A 20085-nucleotide genomic window follows, 5' to 3' on the forward strand; every position below is an offset into this window, starting at 1 on the left:
ATATAGTTATTATGATCTTTAAAAATGACATCAATAATCCTTAGAAAAAGTTTTTATTTGAATGTTTTACTAAAAGTATTTATTTTGTATAAGATTTTTTTTTTTTTTTTGAAAACCTTACTTTACCAAACGAGATTATTTAAAAAAAGAGCTTATTATAATAGCTCTTATTTGAAAAGCTCTTATACCAATGAAGGATCAAATTTCTAAAGTTGACTGATGAAACTTGAGTGATGATCACTTAAAAATTCTATCTAATCAGTATCATAGTAGGCCCTCTTATGTAGATCACTACGTGAAAAGTGGAAAAAAAAAAAGGACGAATTTTGAGACGGTTGTGGACCATCTGCAAAATTTCTTGGTTTAAAGATGGTTTAGAGATGGCCGTAAACCATCTCTAAAATTTCAGACAGCTCTTGACCATCCTTAATATGAAGGAAAATTGTCTTTTCAGTTAAGACGATCAGAATCCGTCGTTAACTGCAGAGAAAAGACGGCTATCGACCGTCTGGAATAAAAGATGGTCTTTAACTGTATTGTATGCACTAATCTAAGACGGTCATTAGCAGTCTTATAGCGGTTATTTGAGACTGTCAATGACTGTCTATATTAGAGACGGTCCTTAGTTGTCTTATAGGCAGTCATCCAAGACAGTCAAAGACCGTCTGCCTTAGAGACGGTCATTGGCTGTCTTTTACTGGTAATCTGAGACTGTCAAAGACTGTCTGCGTTAGAGACGGTCCTTACCTGTCTTATAGCAGTCTTTTGAGACTTTCAAAGACTGTCTACATTAGAGACAGTCCTTAGCTGTCTCATAGCAATCATTTGAGACTGTCAAAGACCATTTACATTAGAGACGGTCCTAAACTGTCTTACCCTTCCATTACCATCACACATTGGAGCATGCTTTAATGTGGGGTTACTGTGGAGGCCACCTTCATGTATGTATTATGTATCCAGGTCAAAAATTGTGAAGTTCAAAAAAATTATGAATTTCGAAAAAAAAAATAGTTGAGAAGCTTAGAAAAATAATTAACAATGTTTAAGAAAAATTTAGATTTTGAAAAAAAAAAAACTATGATTTTATAAAAATCTAGATTTTGAAAAAAATAAATTAAGAACTTTGAATAATGTTGATAATTTTGAAAAAAAAAAGATTTTGATAAAAAAAATGATATTTTGAAAAAGAAAATTTAAAAAATTAAACAAAATTTTGAAAAAATTGACAAATTTGAAAAAAAAAATATATTTTAAAAAAGAAAACTAGATTTTGTATTTTGACAAGAAAAATTGAAAAGTAAGATAACAAAAGTGAGATTTTGATGATGTGTTGTGTATCCTTACCGCCCATATCTTTCTCCAACCCATTTTTGGGCCGGGTATAACAAATTGTGTAGATTTAAATCTTAAGTGGACCACACCACTGGAAAGGATGATAATATAGTACCTCACCATTAAAAATTATAAAAAGCCCATCGTAAGGTTTTAGTAATGTTTATTTGCAATCCAACTTGTTAATAATGTAAAGAAGATCTAGATGAAGGTAAACTACAAAGATCAAATTGATCCAAAACTTTTGTGGCCTTCAAAAGGTTTTTAATGGTTATTCATCATTGTTTTGATTGGTATGGCCCACCTGAGATTATTGAGTTCTTATGATTTGAAATCACATCCTAAAATATGATGGAAAAATATATGGATGGTGTCAATATACATAAAATATATCAAGGTGGACCCTACACAATTAGAGTAACACCCATGAAGGAGTTACCTAAATAGTGAAATTTACTATAAGGTCACCTCATGGGAACTAATTCCCATGAGGTTAATCTGTGTGGGCCCCACCATGATGTGTGTAGAACATTAACACCATGCATTTGATGTGTCCCCTTTAAGTCCAAAAATCAGTCATATACGAAACTCAGGTGGGCCAAAGCATCTAAAACTATGTGAAGACATCCCTAAAACATATAAAAGCATTTGGTAGGGCCCACATGAGTTTTGGATGTGTATGAAACTTAGTCTGACTCCTCATCCAAGTGGGACACACAATGAATGAGCTGGATCTATGAACCACATCTAGGTGGGCCCAATAAATGATTATGAATGTTTTAATGGGAGGGTAACCCTCTCAACTATAGTATGTGGTGTGGCCCACCCAAGTCGTGGATTGACTTTATTTTTAAGGTCGTGGCCCACCATGGAATGGTGCATCTGACTGACGGGGCAGATCTAAAGTTCAAGTGGACCCACCATAGAAAAGAGTGGGATAGTGACACCCACTATTGAAACCTTCTTAGGGCCTGCCGCAATGTTTATTTGAGATCCAACCTGTTTATAAGTTAATATAGACATGGAATAAGGGAAAACATATATATTAGATTGGTTGAAAACTTCTACGGCCCAAAGTAAGGTTTTAATGGTAGGCATTCAATCGCCACTGTTTTTTGTGATGGGGTCCACTCGAACTTTGAATCTGCCTCATACTTTGGCTCAATCACAAGAAGTTTTTAATGTTGGATGTTCAATCAACACCATTTCATCTGGTGTGGTCCAAATACTTGGATGAATAGGAAAAACAAATTTCATATTGATTCGAAACTTTTATGACCCCGAAAGGGTTTCAACGCACATCGCATCCTCCCTGCCATATCCAGTTAGTAATGACACAGTGAGTGTATTTGGTTTATCCACACTGTCAATCCATTTTTCCAGATCATTTTAGTGGTTGAGCCCATAATTAAAGCATATCCAAAGCTCAAGTGGACCATACCACAGGAAACAGTGGGAATAATGATTTCCACCGTTGAAATCTTCCTATGGCCTATAGTGATTTTTATTTGTCATCCAACCTGTTCAATAGATCACAAATACATGGATGAAGGGAAAACTAAAATATCAACTTAATCCAAAACTTCAGTGGCCTCCAAATTTTTTTCAATAGTAGACGTTTAGTTTATACTATTTCATATGATGTGGTCCAGTTCAAATTTTTATAGGCTTCATTTTTGAGCTTATGTAATAAAATTATATGTTAAAATGGATGGATGGAGTGGATAAAATGAATAAATCATGGTGGACCCCACAGGATTTACTCAGTACGCTTGGGAACGTATTGGTTACTCCTCCTGACCCCAACCAATGGCTGGTGGTTGGTGCTTTGTCGCCCCCACCATGATGTATGTGTTTCATCCATGCCGTCCATATATTTTTACAGATAATTTTACAAAATGAGACAAAAAATGAGATATATCCAAATCTCAAGTGGACCACATTACAGGAAACAGTGTTGAGTGAGCGTCCACCATTAAAAACATTTTGGTAGCCATAAAAGTTTTGGATCAAGCTGATTTTTGTTTTTTCCCTTCATCTGGTCCTTTATGACCAAATCAACAGATTGGATGTCAAATAAACAGTACAGTGGGCCTTAAGAGGATTTTAATGGTGGATATCCAATCACTATTGTTCTCATGTGGTGTGGACCACCTGAGATTTATATCCCTCTAATTTTTGGCATAAAGCCCTAAAATGATCTTTAAAAAATGGATGAACGGAATGGATGAAACACATACATCATGGTAGGGCCCACAGAGCACCGTCCATGGTCTTGCCCAAAATTGGGCGCGTGCTCAAAATAGAGCTGTGCCCAATCTCCCCCCATTCTCTCACTCACCGCCCTCCCTCTGCCCTCTCTCTCTCTCTCACCCCTGCCCTCCTCTCTCTCTCTCTCTCTCTCTCTCTCTCTCTCTCTCTCTCCCAGTCCCAGACACCCCTAGCCCGGAGGCCGTGCGTCGCCTTCCTTCCGACGTCTGCCCTCTCTCTCTCTCTACCTCACCCTCTCCCTATTTGCTTGCTCTCCCTCTTGCGTCTGAACTCCCCTTTTCCACTAGCTAGCTGGGTGGTGTTGGGGTCATCACCTAATCCGAAAACCCCCAAACCCTCTTTCTCTTGATCGACTCTCCCCTTCTCTCTCAGATCGATCTCTCTCCCTCTTCCCCTCCTTACATCGGCCAGCGGCGTTCTACCACAACCCAGCGGCGCATCAGCCGCATCGTGATGGAGATCCGACCATACCTCAGTATCTAACGAATAGGGTTTCTACCCTGGAAGGTAATTTTTTTTTCTTCATCTTGTTTATATGCTTGTAGTGGGGATTGGAATTAGTGTTTTTGATTTGGGATTAGAATTAGGGTTTTTCCTTTTGGGATTGGAATTTGGTTTTTCGTTTATGATTGGGATTTGGATTGGAATTAGGGTATTTCTTTTGGGATTGGGATTGGAATTAGGGTTTTTCATTTGGGATTGGGATTGGCAAACTTCTCCCCCATCTGATTAGTGGTCTACAATTGGCTAGCTGGTAAAAGAAAAATCCACCAAATGGCCTGTTGTAATGGATGAGATTTTCGGCCATTTGATTGTAATGGAGGAGATTTTCGAGGCATGGCCTATTTATAATGGGGCTCACCAAATGGATGCTGTGGATATTAGGACACGATTGTACATAAACCCGAACATATTAGGACACGATTGTACATAAACCCGAACATATACCTGAATCCGAACCTGAATTCCTAAACCTAAACCTATACTTATAACCTAAACCTATTCTCAAACCCCAAAACCTATAACTACAACCTAAACCTTAACCTAAACCTATAACCTATAACCTAAACCTATAACCTAAACTCAATTCCCTAAACCTTAACCTACACCCCAACCTAAACCTATACTTATAACCTAAATCTATTCTCAAATTCCAAAACCTATAACTACAACCTAAACCTTAACCTAAACCTATAGCCTATAACCTAAACCTATAACCTAAACTCAATTCCCTAAACTCTAACCTACAACCTAACCTAAACCTATACTTATAACCTAAACCTATTCTCAAATCCCAAAACCTATAACTACTTCCTAAACCTTAACCTAAACCTATAACCTATAACCTAAACTCAATTCCCTAAACTCTAACCTACAACCTAACCTAAACCTATACTTATAATCTAAACCTATTCTCAAATCTCAAAACCTATCACTACAACCTAAACCTTAACCTAAACCTCTAAGCTATAACCTAAAATGAAACGTATAACCTAAACCCGAACATAAACCCGAACCTGAACCCAAATTCTTAAACCTAAACCTATACTTATAACCTAAACCTATTCTCAAATCCCAAAACCTATAACTACAACCTAAACCTTAACCTAAACCTATAACTTATAACCTAAACCTATAACCTAAACTCAATTCCCTAAACCTTAACCTACACCCCAACCTAAACCTATACTTATAACCTAAACCTATTCTCAAATCCCAAAACCTATAACCTAAACCCGAACCCAATTTCCTAAACCTATACCTACACCTATTCTCAAATCCCTAAACCTTAACCTTTAACCTAACCTAAACCTAAACCTATAACCTACACTTATAACCTAAACCTATAACATTAACCTAAACTTAAAACCTAACATAAACCTTAACTTATAACCTGTAACCTAAACCTAAACCTAAACCTTAACCTATAACCTAAACTTATAACCTTAACCTAAACCTATTATTAAATCCCAAAACCTATACTTATAACCTAAACCTAAACCTTAACCTATAACCTAAACCTATACTTATAACCTTAACCTAAACCTATTCTCAAATCCCAAAACCTATACTTATAACCTAAACCTAAACCTTAACCTATAACCTAAACTTATACTTATAACCTTAACTTAAACTTCTAACCTTAACCTAAACCTAAACCTATTCTCAAATCCCAAAACCTATAACCTAAACTTAAAACTTAACCTATAACCTAACCTATAACCGATAACCTATACCTATAACCTAAACTCAATTCCCTAAACCATAACCTATAACCTATAACCTATAACCCAAACCTATAACCTATAACCTATAACCTAAACTCAATTCCCTAAACCTTAACCTATAACCTATAACCTATAACCTAAACCTATAACCTATAATCTAAACTCAATTCCCTAAACTTTAACCTATAACCTATAACCTATAACCTATAACCTAAACTCAATTCCCTAAACCTTAACCCATAACCTAACCTAAACTTAAACCTATAACCTACACTTATAACCTAATTATAATCTAAAACTAAAACCTAAGCCTAAAACCCAAACGTAAACCTGATCCCAAAACTTAACCCGATTTCCTAAACCTAAACCTAAACGTATTCTCAAATCCCTAAACCTAAACCTACACCTAATCCTAATCTCAACTCCATAATCTAAACCTAAACCTAAACTTGAAAACCCAAACCTAAACCCAATCCCAAACCTAAGCCCGATTTCTTAAACCTAAACCTTAACCTATTTTCAATTCCCTAAAGCTATAACCTATAACCTATAACCTATAACCTAAACCTAACCTAAACCTATAACCTTAACCTAAACGTATAATCTAAATGTATTCTCAAATCCTTAAACCTAAACCTACACCTAATCCTAATCTCAACTCCTTATCCTAAACCTAAACTTGAAAATCTAAACCTAAACCCAATCCCAAACCCGAACCCGATTTCCTAAACCTAAACCTTAACCTATTCTAAATTCCCTAAATCTATAACCTAAACCTAAACCTAAACCTGAACCTATAACCTAAACCTAAATCTTAACCTATAACCTAAACCTATAACCTTAACCTAAATCTAAAACATAAACCTAAAACCTAAATGTATTCTCAAATCCCTAAACCTAAACCTGGTACACCTAATCCTAATCTTAACTCCCTAATCTAAACCTAAACTTGAAAACCCAAACCTAAACCCGATCCCGAACCCGAACCCGAATCTGAATCCCTAAACCCTTAGCCTAAACCTAAACCTATAACCTAAATCTAAACCTAAACCTATAACTTAAACTTAATTCACTTAACTTAAACTTACACCTAAATCCAAACATATAACTCAAACCTATATTCTGGTCAAACCTATAACCTTTAACATATAACATAAACCTATAACCTATAACTTAAACCTAAACATAAACCTATAACTTAAACCTAAACCTAAACTTTAACCTATAACTTATAACCTAAAACCTAAACCTAAACGTATTCTCAAATCCTTAAACCTAAACCTACACCTAATCCTAATCTCAACTCCTTAACCTAAACCTAAACTTGAAAACCCAAACCTAAACCCAATCCCAAACCCAAATCTGAATCCCTAAACCCTTAGCCTAAACTTAAACCTAAACCTATAACCTATAACCTAAACTTAATTCACTTAACTTAAACCTACACCTTAACCCAAACATATAACCCGAACCCGAACCTGAACCTGAACCTGAATTCCTAAACCTAAACCTAAACCTATCACTTATAACCTAACCTAAACCTAAACCTATAACCTTAACCTTAAGCTATAACCTTAACCTAAATCTATAACCTACAACTTAACCTAAACCTAAACCTAAACCTATAACATAAACATATTCTCAAATCCCTAAACCTATAACTTAAACCTAAACCTAAACCTATAACCTATAACCTAAACCTATTCTCAAATCCCTAAATCTATAACCTAAACCTAAACCTTTAACCTATAACCTAAACCCAAACCTAAACCTAAACCTTAACCTAAACCTAAAACCTAAACTTATAACCTAAAACCTAAAACCTAAAACCTAAACCTAAACCTAAAACCTAAACATATTTTCAAATCCCTAAATCTAAACCTACACTTAATCCTAATCTCAAATCCCTAAACCTAAACTTACACCTAATCCTAATCTCAACTCCTTAACCTAAACCTAAACCTAAACTTGAAAACCCAAACCTAAACCTGATTCCGAACCCGAATCTGAAGCCCTAAACCCGTAGCCTAAACCTAAACCTATAACCTAAACTTAATTCACTTAACTTAAACCTACACCTAACCCAAACATATAACCCGAACCCGAACCTGAACCTGAATTCCTAAACCTAAACCTAAACCTATAACCTATAACCTTAAACTAAACCTATAACCTATAACCTAACCTAAACCTAAACCTAAACCTAAACCTAAACCTATAACCTAAACCTATTCTCAAATCCCTAAACCTATAACCTAAACCTAAACCTATTCTCAAATCCCTAAACCTATAACCTAAACCTAAACCTTTAACCTATAACCTAAACCTATAACCTATAACCTAAACCCAAACCTAAACCTATAACCTTAACCTAAACCTAAACCTAAACCTAAACCTATAACCTAAACTTAAAACCTAAAACCTAAAACCTAAACCCAAACTTAAACCCGATCCTAAACCTGAACCCAATTTCCTAAACCTAAACCTAAAACTATTCTCAATTCCCTAAAGCTATAACTTATAACTTAAACCTAAACCTAAACCTATAATCTTAACCTAAACCTAAAACCTAAACCTAAAACCTAAATGTATTCTCAAATCCTTAAACCTAAACCTACACCTAATCCTAATCACAACTCCTTAACCTAAACCTAAACTTGAAAACCCAAACCTAACCCCGAACCGGAATCTGATTTCCTAAACCTAAACCTTAATCTGTTCTCAATTCCCTAAACCTTAACCTATAACCTAACCTAAACCTAAACCTATAACCTACACTTATAACCTAAACCTAAACCTAAAACCTAAACGTAAAACCTAAATATAAACCTAAAACCTAAATGTATTCTCAAATCCCTAAACTTAAACCTAAACCTATAACCTAAACTGATAACCTACAACATTAACATAAACTTATAACCTAAACCTATAACCTACAACATTAACCTAAACCTATTCTCAAATCCCTAAACCTAAACCTAAACCTAAACCTACAACGTATAACCTAAACCTATAAGCTATAACCTAAACTCAATTCCCTAAACCTTAACCTATAAACTAACATAAACCTAAACCTATAACCTACACTTATAACCTAAACCTAAACCTACAACCTAAACCTATAACCTAAACCTAAACCTAAATCTAAAACCTAAATGTATTCTCAAATCCCTAAACCTAAACCTACACCTAATCCTAATCTTAACTCCTTAACCTAAACTTAAACCTAAACTTGAAAATCCAAACCTAAACCCGATCCCGAACCCGAACTTGATTTCCTAAACCTAAACCTTAACCTATTCTTAATTCCCGAAAGTTATAACTTATAACCTAAACCTAAACCTATAACCTTAACCTAAACCAAAACCTATAACCTAAACCTTTAACCTATAACCTATAACCTAAACTTATAACCTATAACCTAAACCTAACCTTAATTTATTGTTGTTTCTATATTTGTTTAAACCCTCTTTTAATTCATTGCTTAGTTTCAATAAGATTGTACATAATCTGTTGCAAAGGAAAAGAAAAGGGCTTAGTTTTTGAGTTCTTTTAAGCTTCCTTATCATCCATGCATGGCACTGTAAACCTTTACTAAACTATAACTTTAATCGAAACTTTATGTGCAATTTGATCAAGTGCATTAACATCTAATACTATCCTATTCCTTTGTAGGATAACATTGCCGTATTTACGGGCCCTTGTGTTGTGATTCTTGTTCTCATCATCATTAGACTCTCATGCACGAGAATCAAGGATGTATCCCTTTAACACATGCCCCCTTTTTTCACAAAGCTTTAATTTTTATTGTTGTTTCTATTAACTTGAATTGAAACACTTTTTTGCATTAGTTTTATTTTAATGATCAGTTTTATTTTAAAAAAGTGTGCCCACTTTTTTGGAAAATCTGTAATTTTTCATAATTCTGAATTATAATGTTTTTTTGGTTGAATATTTTTTTATTAGATGAAAGACACAAAAAGAAAATTGTTGCTGATTTTTTTCTTTTTTAAGAAATTTTCTGATGGCTATAAGTCATCCATATTTTTCTAAAATATTCAAATCTGAGACGGTCCATAATCGTCCTTTTAAGGTTCATTAGAGACTGCTCATAACAGTCCTTTTTAAGGACGGTCCATGACCATCCTTTTAAGGTTCATTAGAGACTGCTCATAACAGTCCTTTTTAAGGATGGTCCATGACCGTCCTTCTTTACAAACGGTCCATAACCATCCTTTAAATGTCCTTTAAGTAATACGACGGTTCATGACTGTCCTTTAAGTAATACGACGCCGCAAAATAGGATGGCCCATGCGACGGTTCAAAACTGTCCTTTATTATGATTTGATACAGTTTTCAGCCGTCCTTTTTTCATTGTTTTGGCGTAGTGGATGAGGGTGTAATTGGTAACATTCTCCCCCCAGAATGCATATGTTGTTTACACATACCGTTCATCCACCTTGCCTTGTCATTTTAGGGTACGAGCCCAAATTTGAAGTAGATTTAAGTCTTTTGTGGACCCCACCACATGAAACAATGGTGATTGAATGCCTCCCATTAAAAAGCTTCCTAGGTCCTACTATAATATTTATTTTCCATCTAAATCGTCCAGATTGTGGGGCCCACTTTGGAACCCACATTGTGTTAGATAAATGCCGTCCACCCATTTTGCTAAATCCTTAAGGGGTCGGTTCTACCACCTGGGACAGTGGGTAGACCCACCATGTTGATTTGAAAAAAAAAATAGTAATAATAATATATATGCCAAGGGACAACAACTTGTCCCTGGTGTGAGACCCAACATGATGTATATGCTTTAATTCCACACCGTCCATCTATTCTTTTAGCTCATTTGGGGATGGCCCCACCGCATCAGTGAGACCCACCCACTGGGGCATGGGGCCCTAAATGAAACAGATCCTAATCTTAGGTGGACCACGTCATATGAATCAGTGGGGAATGAACGTCCACTGTTAAAACTTTTTAAGGTCCGTTGTGGTGTGGGCTGCTCAATCCTCCAGCATGTGGGGCCTAATATGGACCCACCTTGTTCGATGCATTCTATATCCATCGTCCATCCAGCTAGGACAACTCATTTTAGATGGTCCTAATCACAGCAGATCAAATCTAGGTGGCCCGCACTTTTCTGAACTCTATCCAGCATGTGGGCCCACCTTTAATCAGCGAGTGGGCCCCTTTTGGACCCCACTAGAATGCTTATTTGTAATTGAATCAGTTTAAGGGTCACTGTGGGGTCGGTTGAGGGCCCCACCATGATGTTATATGCCATTTTAGAAAATATCCAGATAACTTTCTTTTTCTACTAGAGGTTCTTCACGAATTTTAAGTACTCGTAGCTTCAAGTTGAACTATTCAACACATGGTCTTAATAATCCAATCCATATGGGCTATCAATACCGCTTAGACAAATGTTTTCCTATATCTTCGAGGTCGATGGCCTACCAACGGATTATCTAATGCTTGTTGGTTAATCCGACCGTTTATATGGTGAATTGAGATGTAGGGGTTTTTTTTTTTTTTTATATGTATGATGTATTTGGATGTTTAACTTTATTGTTTGGTCTTTATTAGATTAGTGAAAATGGTGATTTGACTATGATTAATTTGTACCTTTGATATGGAGGCCATTGGAGTATTGAGATCAATTTAGTTTGTGTATAGGATAATCAAGATCTGATCCATTAGTTATCTCGATTTTAAGTTGAACTTTATTAAACTATGATTATTTTAATTAATTAACAGTGGGCAACCTAGATCTTTGCCCTCAATTAATAGATCACATGATTAGGCCCAAGATTTAGGTGATCGGACATATTCATTAGGTTCTTAAGTGTACCTAATCTACTTTGTACTGTTCTTTAATGATAACACCTACGTATTTGTTGGGATCGAGTATGGTGAAATATACGAGGTATTATAAGTAGGGTCTACAAGCGATCATGATAGGCCTTAAAAGGACATCGAATGAGTCCTACAAATGTCACCAAGCAAGGCCCAACAAGGTGGTCCACAATCAAGGATGGACCTAGATGAGCTCAAACATGTGTGGTGTGGGACTCGAATAACAAGCCTCACTTGTAGTCCAAGGAATGGATTGGAGGGAATAAAATACATTCATCAAATATAGGCCCCCAAGGTAGGGTGGCATGGATACAACATATACATCAAAGAAGGCCTTGTATAGGGTGGCTGGATGCAACACATAAATCAACGTAATGCTCCACAACATGGATACAATACATACATTAAGTTGGATCCCATACGTGCCTAAATGGGGTTCATGGTGGAGTTTAATTACATAAGAACATCACAATGGGTCCCACTATTTGGTGGTTCCAAAACAATTAAAGGGCAAGTAAACATAATGGTAGGCCCTAGAAAGGTTCCAACAGTGGGGTACTATTATGCTCATTGTTTTATATGGTGCATCTCACTTAGTATTTGAATCATATTGAGATACAAAATCAGCTTCACACTCACATAATAGGGATGTGTTGCACGATTGCGCAACTGAATTAGGAAGACAAGAAAAGGGAATAGGCAGCTGTGGGGCTAGGAGGGAGGAAAAGGTTAGAAGATCTATGACCTCGTTGTTAAGTGTGAAATATTGCACATTTCTCCCTTATTGTGCATTGGTTTTATAAGCATAGGTGTGCTTAATTGATCTAATTATATGTGTTTTGCTATGCGAGGTGATTTGGAGAGCTAAGATGAAAAGGACGATTAAAGCGGTGATTTAATGCTCAAAGAATGACCAAATGAAGGGTTGGATCTATAGAGATCAATATTGAAGAATTCAAGTGCCAAAGATCCAATGAAACCAAGTGAGGAAGGATGAAAATTGAAGATTTAAAGTGAAGTTGCAAGTTGAAGAAGTTCAAAGACACTTGATCCCATCGATGGGAGTTAATGCCATCGAGTGGACTTCAATGGGAAGTCGATGCTATCTAGCATAAATTGAGGAATTCTAGAAGCTTGCTGGACAAAAAATTATGTTTCTACTCGATGCCATCGATAGATTCTGAATTTTGAAAAACCATTGCTGGACATTTTTTGTATTCCTACTCGATCCCTTAAGGAGATCTTCTATGTCATCGAAGACCCATCAACAGTGTAAGCGACTACGTAAATTTAATGTTAATTTGTGATTTTCTTGAGGAGTGCATAAGATGACTTGTAAATCTTATAAATAAGAGTTCCTAAAATATGTTTAGGTATCAATTTAGGGTTTTGGAGAGAGCAAGGACTTGTGGAGTATCTACGAAGTTGTTCTTTCTCTCTAATCTTTCGATTCTAAGTTGTTGTTGTTATTTATTATATATATATATATATATATTTATATTTATTAAATTTATGTTTTTCTTAGTGGTTAATTCAATCATGATGATAGTTGGCTAAATCTCTTAGCTAGGGCTAAGAGGTGAAGTTTATAGTGGTTTTTAACGTTCTAGTTTACTTTTATTCAAGTTATTAGTTTGACTATTGAACAATTGTTTTAGTTTGGTTTGAATAAAGTTTTAGTTTTAGTTTAGTCTAATATATTGTCCACTTTGAACACTTTGTATGCTTAGGAAGGCTAAGATTGATGGCTTATCTAGTTTGCAAGGGATTGATTTATAAATCCATTGATCTATTGTAGACTAAGGGAATGATATATGTTTTGAATTCCATGCGATCAATACTTTGGTGCTTTATGTGAGAACCAGATTAATTGAAGTTCATAATTTATTTTCATTTATGAATGATGAATTAACTGCTCCATTATCCAATTGGATAGGAAATGACTTCAATTCCAGTTGAGTTATATAATTGAATAAAATGAATTAAACATTAAGATTAGCTAGAAGTGGAACCTTGGTGCTCTGGTGTTTTGCTTTATTTATTTTCTCATTATATTATTCAATTTTCAATCATTACTTCTTATAATCTAATTTCATAGTTAGTTTTAGTTCTAATTAGTCTAAAGTGTTTTAAGAAACGCACAAATATAAGTCCTTGGTGATTCAATATTGGTCACACCGAGTTAAAACTACATTACAGCCCTGCACTTGAGGTTGTCGTCCTTTTGGATAAATAAACTTTTTGGTGTTAATTATTCCGAGGACTTTGGCGACGCTTTTTTGAAATACTATAGGGTTAGAATTTATGTAGCATTAAGATTAATTTTCTCTACGTTTTTATATTAGGGTTTTCTTAGAATTTCATTTACTAACATTGTTTGTTTATTTCTTAGAATCTATCCTAGAATCATTAATCAAGTATTATCCTTCGATCCCTATTACTTTAGTTTATTTCAGAATTTTCTATTTTTGTAGAAGTAGGTTTATGTTTAGATTTAGGTTTTGAGTGGTTCATGCCCAAGTGGGTTCGTGACAATACTTTTCATCTCTTAAGTGAATGAGCACTAGTTGAAGGACTTTTCATCCATCGTCATATTAGAAAACACCTGAGATCGTCTGAATTGGCCAATAACATGGCTGAGAATCAACCTCATCAACGTGTCGAAGAACTACAAAATGAGAATGACGTGCATAATGGTCCTCCAACACGAACCTTACATGATTATTTCTAACTAGATAGTACAAGCACCCATTCCTACGTGATTTTTCTACATAATAAAAGAAACATGGATTTTAAACTGGGAGTGATCCAACTACTTTTGAAATTCTATGGACTTGATTTTGAAAGTCCATATCTACATATTAAGAAGTTTGATGAGATTGTACCTACCCTACACTTTAACAATTTATCGAATGACACCCTAAGACTAAAATTGTTCCCTTTTTTCATTGAAGGAGAATGCCAAGTCATAGCTTCACTCTAAGGTTGAGATCGATTGGGACATGCGTTAAGATGATCTAGGAGTTCATTAAAAAGTTCTTCTTGGTTCATTAGACTAACACTATTAGAAGGGCCATCATGAACTTTTCACAAAAGAGGTAGAAACATTCTTCTAATGTTGGGAGATGTTTAAAGATCTTCTAAGTGCTTGCGCATCATTGCTATAAAATTTGGTGAGTCATAATATTTTTCTAAAATGGATTGACTTCACCCATGCGTCAATTTGTAAAGATGATGTGCAATGGGGAGTTCATGAATAAGGATTCGGATGACACATGAGAATATTTTGATATGTTAGTTGAAAATGTGCAATCCTAGTATACTTCAGCCAATCCGACCCATTCTGATGTAGAGTGGGTCGCGGACAGTTTCATGGCTAAGATGGATCAGAAAAGGCCTGGTCGGCGACAGAAGTGATTCGGACCGTCGGACCTTAGATCGGATGTATCTCACAATTCGGAATGAGTTGCCTGACGTAAAATATATGATTTTGGGGTAGAACGAGCTACTTTAGCCAACCAACTCTGCCATGCAGGGTTGCGTAGCCCGAAATCGTGAAAAACCCCTGGATCGACAGTCGTTTCCCTATTTTAATTTTGTTTTTACTATAAATAGTAAGTTTTAGTTTGATTATAACTCTTCATCCGTTGGGCTTTAGGAGTTGTGCCCAATGTGAAAAGAGCTTAGAATAATTCGAAAAACGGTTTGGTAAAGCCAAATAGGACACTTACTATTTTAGCTGAAAACCTTGTGCACTAGTAGACATCACGACCGTCTAGTAAGTTTACTATTTATAGTAAGTTGCGGATTCTAAGAGTTTGAGTTGTAGTTTGATTTTGATTTCTTTCCCATTGCTTGGTACCCCTATTTAAAGGGTTGTGAACTCGTTTTTATTCATCAATTAATCAATTTCGAATTTATTAGAATTTATTTCTATTTTCTGCTTTCTTTCCTCGTGGATTCGAGAAGTCTCTGTGAGGAGTCCAGAGAAGCTCCGTGGATTCGGAGTAGTTATCCTCATCACGTTCATCCCTGTGTCACATTCCAAGTCGACTCAGTCTAAGGAAAAGGGGGGAATTTACATCTCAAGGGAAGAAGATGATAGTGATGCCAATATTTGCTCAAAAGCTTTTGCTTGCTCTTAAAGGGAATCACGTTCTCTTTAGTATCTAGATATAAGTAAAGATCGTCTAGATGTCATCATTAAGTGACAATTCTTCTTAGTGATTCAATGCCTCTGGTGTAATTTTAATGCTCTAAGAAGATTCTAATTGCTAAAGAGAGTCACATAACTGAGACAAGGAGTTATTAAGGCTAAAAACTATGATCTTGGTAAGATTCACAGTATTATCTAAAATCATAAAGGCATTACCAAGGAGGGGCCACTGCTCTATATCTTTAAATATACAAGCAATTGCCAAAAGCGCATTTTTGACAAGGATGAACTTGTAAGGGAAAACATTATCTAATGAAAGTACATCAGATGTGATTGTCATTGAATTTGAGCTTGCAGAAAAGCTCAGAACTGCTGCAGCTATAAGAAGAGCAAAAAACATAACATACAATGAGAAAGAGAAAAATAATTCTACTAAAAGAAGGAATATTAAATTTTAAAAAATATACTTGTTGGTAGAATTGTGAATGAATGAGTAGATGAAGTTAAAGGTCAACAATAGGAGCATTTAATGATTCAGGAATGATTGCTGTAAGAATAATGTTGAAAGTAGGTTTCTTAGCCACAATACTTTAATCTAAAGTTGTTAGAGTTGTTATAACAATGAGCTCCAACATAAGGATAGCAGGATGGACAATCACGGACATAATATTGGAAGACGCAATTGTGTTATCATCTGTTCGGGCATGTTCAGTATTAGTTCTACCTACTTCCGTAATTGCTCAAGTGGTCATTATGTTTTAATCGACCTCCACGCTTTATAGAGTTGAAAAAGGCTTATTTAGAGATATCAATGCCTTTGCTATATTCTATGTCGGTACAGAAAGCTCTACCTCCCACGACGAAGAAACCTCCATAATCATTGGAAGTATTTGGGGTCAATGAGAAGAATATTAATCAACGAAATAGTTGGTTTTTCATGAGGCAACGAGGAATAATTGGCGCTCAAAATCATGGCAATTATTCCCCATAATGTTGGCAACGAGGAATAATTAACGCTGAAAATCATGGTAATGTTGGCCACCGACGAGTAGTTAAATTCCCCATAATCCAATACCTATTCTTCCACAGGAGTGTTTGCTAGCTGCACCAATTGGAGTTGCTACGTCTTGTGAGTTTTCTTGGGCAACTCTAACATCTTCAGCTACAATATCATCTTCATCAATATTGACCTCACCCTCATCTTCTGTTTTATCATCCTCCGAGGAGCTACTACTCGCAATTGATTTTTCGTCTTCTCTTTCTTCAGAAGACTCCTCTTGGGCAAGTTCTTCTATAACAACCCCAAATTTTGATAATTAGTGCACACAAATATGCCTCACAGGGAAAGTAATGAATGACTAGAAATGTTATAAAATGGATTTCCTCGTTTCCCATTTATGGTAGAAGCGTTGAATTTTAGGGACGAAATTCCCTTTAAGGGGGGTAGATTGTAACACTCTGTACTTTTTAGTACTCGAGTGTTACTATTATAATATAAATTAACATGTTTGTGTGATGATACAAATAACCTACGTTATCCACCATCCTTTGGTAAGTCACAAACCACCACTAAATTTCAATAGATATCAAAATTTCATATCCAACAGTTAATTTAAATATATCGATAATCATGTATCATGGCACACTTACAAATTAAGATAATCTAATCTTTTTGATACAAGCCCTATACGGGGCTGAGTGAATGAATAAATGGCGCGGATCGGGATGCAACCCACTAAACAACTTAGAGAAAAAAATAAAATAAATAATAATAATAATAATAATAATAATAATAATAATAATAATAAATATTGTAAAAATAGTATTTAATATCATAAATGTATATTAGGCCATTCGATCCAAAATTCATCCATTGATTTCTAGTTAAAGTGGTCATTTGTACCGTTGATGTTCAATTTCGGAATGATCCGACCATCAGACTAGTAGAAATCTACAATTGGAGCTAAAACTTTGGAAGTATGGCCCACCTGAACGTTGGATCCACCTCATCTTTGGTGGGATGGCCCGAAAATCCTATTCAAGACAAATGGTTGGAACGGATTTCACTAAGAATATCAATGGACCCCACTTTAGATTAGTGTGTTCACAAATTCTATGTACACTCGCTGTGCACCGGACCTGGGAGCTCAGTCAACAAGGGCTGACCCAATGACTCTCGAAAAAGAGAAAACTCTCTCTTTTCTCCCACGTTTCCCACCAGGCTTCCGTTTAAATGGACGCCATTTGTTTCAAGTTGACGTGGTCCACCCTCATGACTCCTCAACAAGATCTAATCTGTCTATCTGGTAGGGCGTCCAAACTTGATTAAAATCCCAGAGATTCACACGGTCTATCTCGCTTGAGTGTGCACGAGATCAGGCGCAAAACCAACCTGCACTCGTGTAACTTTTGAAAGTAGAAAATATCTTTATGGTTGAGTTGGCAATTTGGCATTCGATTTGTCTGTCAATCCTAGTCACCCGTGTATCTTAGAACGATCCTAACCCTCTATTGTAGGGTTTCCTTTCCGCAGCCAAAGGAGGGATACGAAAGGAATCTTTTCTGTTTTTCTGGTGCTGGCACTATCCCAACCGCTCCCTAGCTCCTAGAACCTTTCCAGTCCATCACAAGCGTCGATTTTAGGGCTTCTTATAGCCTCGTGAGTGGTGATCACAAGTTCTCATGAGAGAACTCGATATCGTGAGAAAGCTGCCGCAACTCGAAATCTCATTAACCATCGAGATTTTCATCTCGACTATCCCAATGATGGGCCTCACCATGACATAGGACCTATCCACACCATCCATGCAAATCAGAATGAAAGAATAACCATCAAATTGAAATCCTCCATTAACAGCTAGATTATCTTCTCCGCTTAGCTTAAGAAACCCATCACCTTAAATGGACCTTACCTCCTGATCTGAGATGTCCATTCAGTGACCCATAGTGCCTAGAACCCATGTATAATGTCAAAATATTTTCATGTGAATAGAATGTTACTCAACCAACTTAAATACACTCGATAGAACGATTAAACCCAATAACTAATCCTGGATTAGTTAGCGTCTGAATTTTTCAGAAAAAGATTAATAAAGCCTATTTAAGGCTGCCTTTTAGGGCAACCCTTTCTAAAAATAGAAAGCATAAGAGAGAGAGAGAGAGAGAGAGAGAGAGAGAGAGAGAGAGAGAGACGCCACTGCACTGAGTTGAGCTGACTCGGTCTAAGTCGCTGCAGGATTGGGTCGAGTCCCGTGCCTTAGGTTCTTCTAACAGAAAGAAAGAAAGAAGAGGAGAAGCAGAAGAAGAAGGAAAGAAGGAAAGGAGAAGAAAAGAGGGTTTGGGTAGAGAGAGAGAGGGGGGGTGAGTCCACCACTCGAAGCCACACTGAGCCGAGTTCGCAACTCACTGATCCGAATTACAGTCGAATCGTGGGTCGGGTCTAGGTTTGGTTTTGGTCTGAGTGATGTCAAAATTCCAGTGGAGACAAGGAGAGCATTGAAGGATGTGTTTGAGTTTGTTGTCGTGGAACTAGTGGTGCCCACTAGTTCGGTTTTGTGAACCCTTTTGATTGAGTTAGACTTACTGGCTTGTTTAATTGGGCTTAATCCAATGCCACGTATGGCCACAAGGTGAAGAAAGACAAAAAGGAAGAAGCCAAGGGAGAAGGAGAAAATAGGAAGAAGCAAGAGGGAAAGAGAGAGGAAATAAAAGAAGGATAGCGGTAGGGAGTGTAGTACATCTAGTGACTTGACTCAGCATTTCGGCTCGGACCATGTCTATGAGCGAGTCACCCGGACAACTGAGTCATCCAGGTTGAGTAAAGCTTATTCAGGCTTGTCTAGACAGGGTTTGGGTTCGGTTTTTCAGTTTTGAAGAAGGAAAATTTTCAGTAGAGAGAGAGAGAGAGAGAGAGAGAGAGAGAGAAGAAGAAGAAGAAGAAGAAGAAAGAGAGAAAAAGGGGGGAGCACTGCCAAGTTGACTCAACTGAAATTTGCCGAGTCAAACTGAGTTGAGTCAGGTCAGGTATGACATCCACTGTTGGACCAGTCAGAGAGAAAAAGAAATAAGAAGAAGGAAGAGAAAAGAAGAAAAGAAGGAAAGAGAAAGGAGAAGATGAGAAGAAAAGAAGAAGGGAGAAGCTAGAAAGAATATGTGATGGTGATTCGTGTTGACTCAATCGAGTTAACGAGGTGAGTTGTTTTTCATTCTTTTCACAAATCAAATTCATCATAAATT

At 36.3% G+C, this 20085-nt stretch overlaps 1 protein-coding gene across 1 annotated transcript in view; it reads right to left on the minus strand.

Moving 5' to 3' along the window:
- LOC131234537 (uncharacterized) overlaps positions 1-18810 on the minus strand; it is a 32293-nt gene extending 13483 nt beyond the window's left edge. Inside the window, exons 1-3 of the mRNA XM_058231478.1 lie at positions 18762-18810; positions 16925-17140; positions 16037-16227 (exon numbers count right to left, since the gene is read on the minus strand). Coding sequence (XP_058087461.1) covers positions 16037-16227; positions 16925-17140; positions 18762-18810 — 456 coding nt within the window. The remainder of the gene's footprint in view (positions 1-16036; positions 16228-16924; positions 17141-18761) is intronic.
- Positions 18811-20085: the final 1275 nt, after the last annotated feature.

Source organism: Magnolia sinica, chromosome 19 (genome assembly GCF_029962835.1).
Source record: "Magnolia sinica isolate HGM2019 chromosome 19, MsV1, whole genome shotgun sequence".
NCBI classification, from domain to species: Eukaryota; Viridiplantae; Streptophyta; class Magnoliopsida; order Magnoliales; family Magnoliaceae; genus Magnolia; species Magnolia sinica.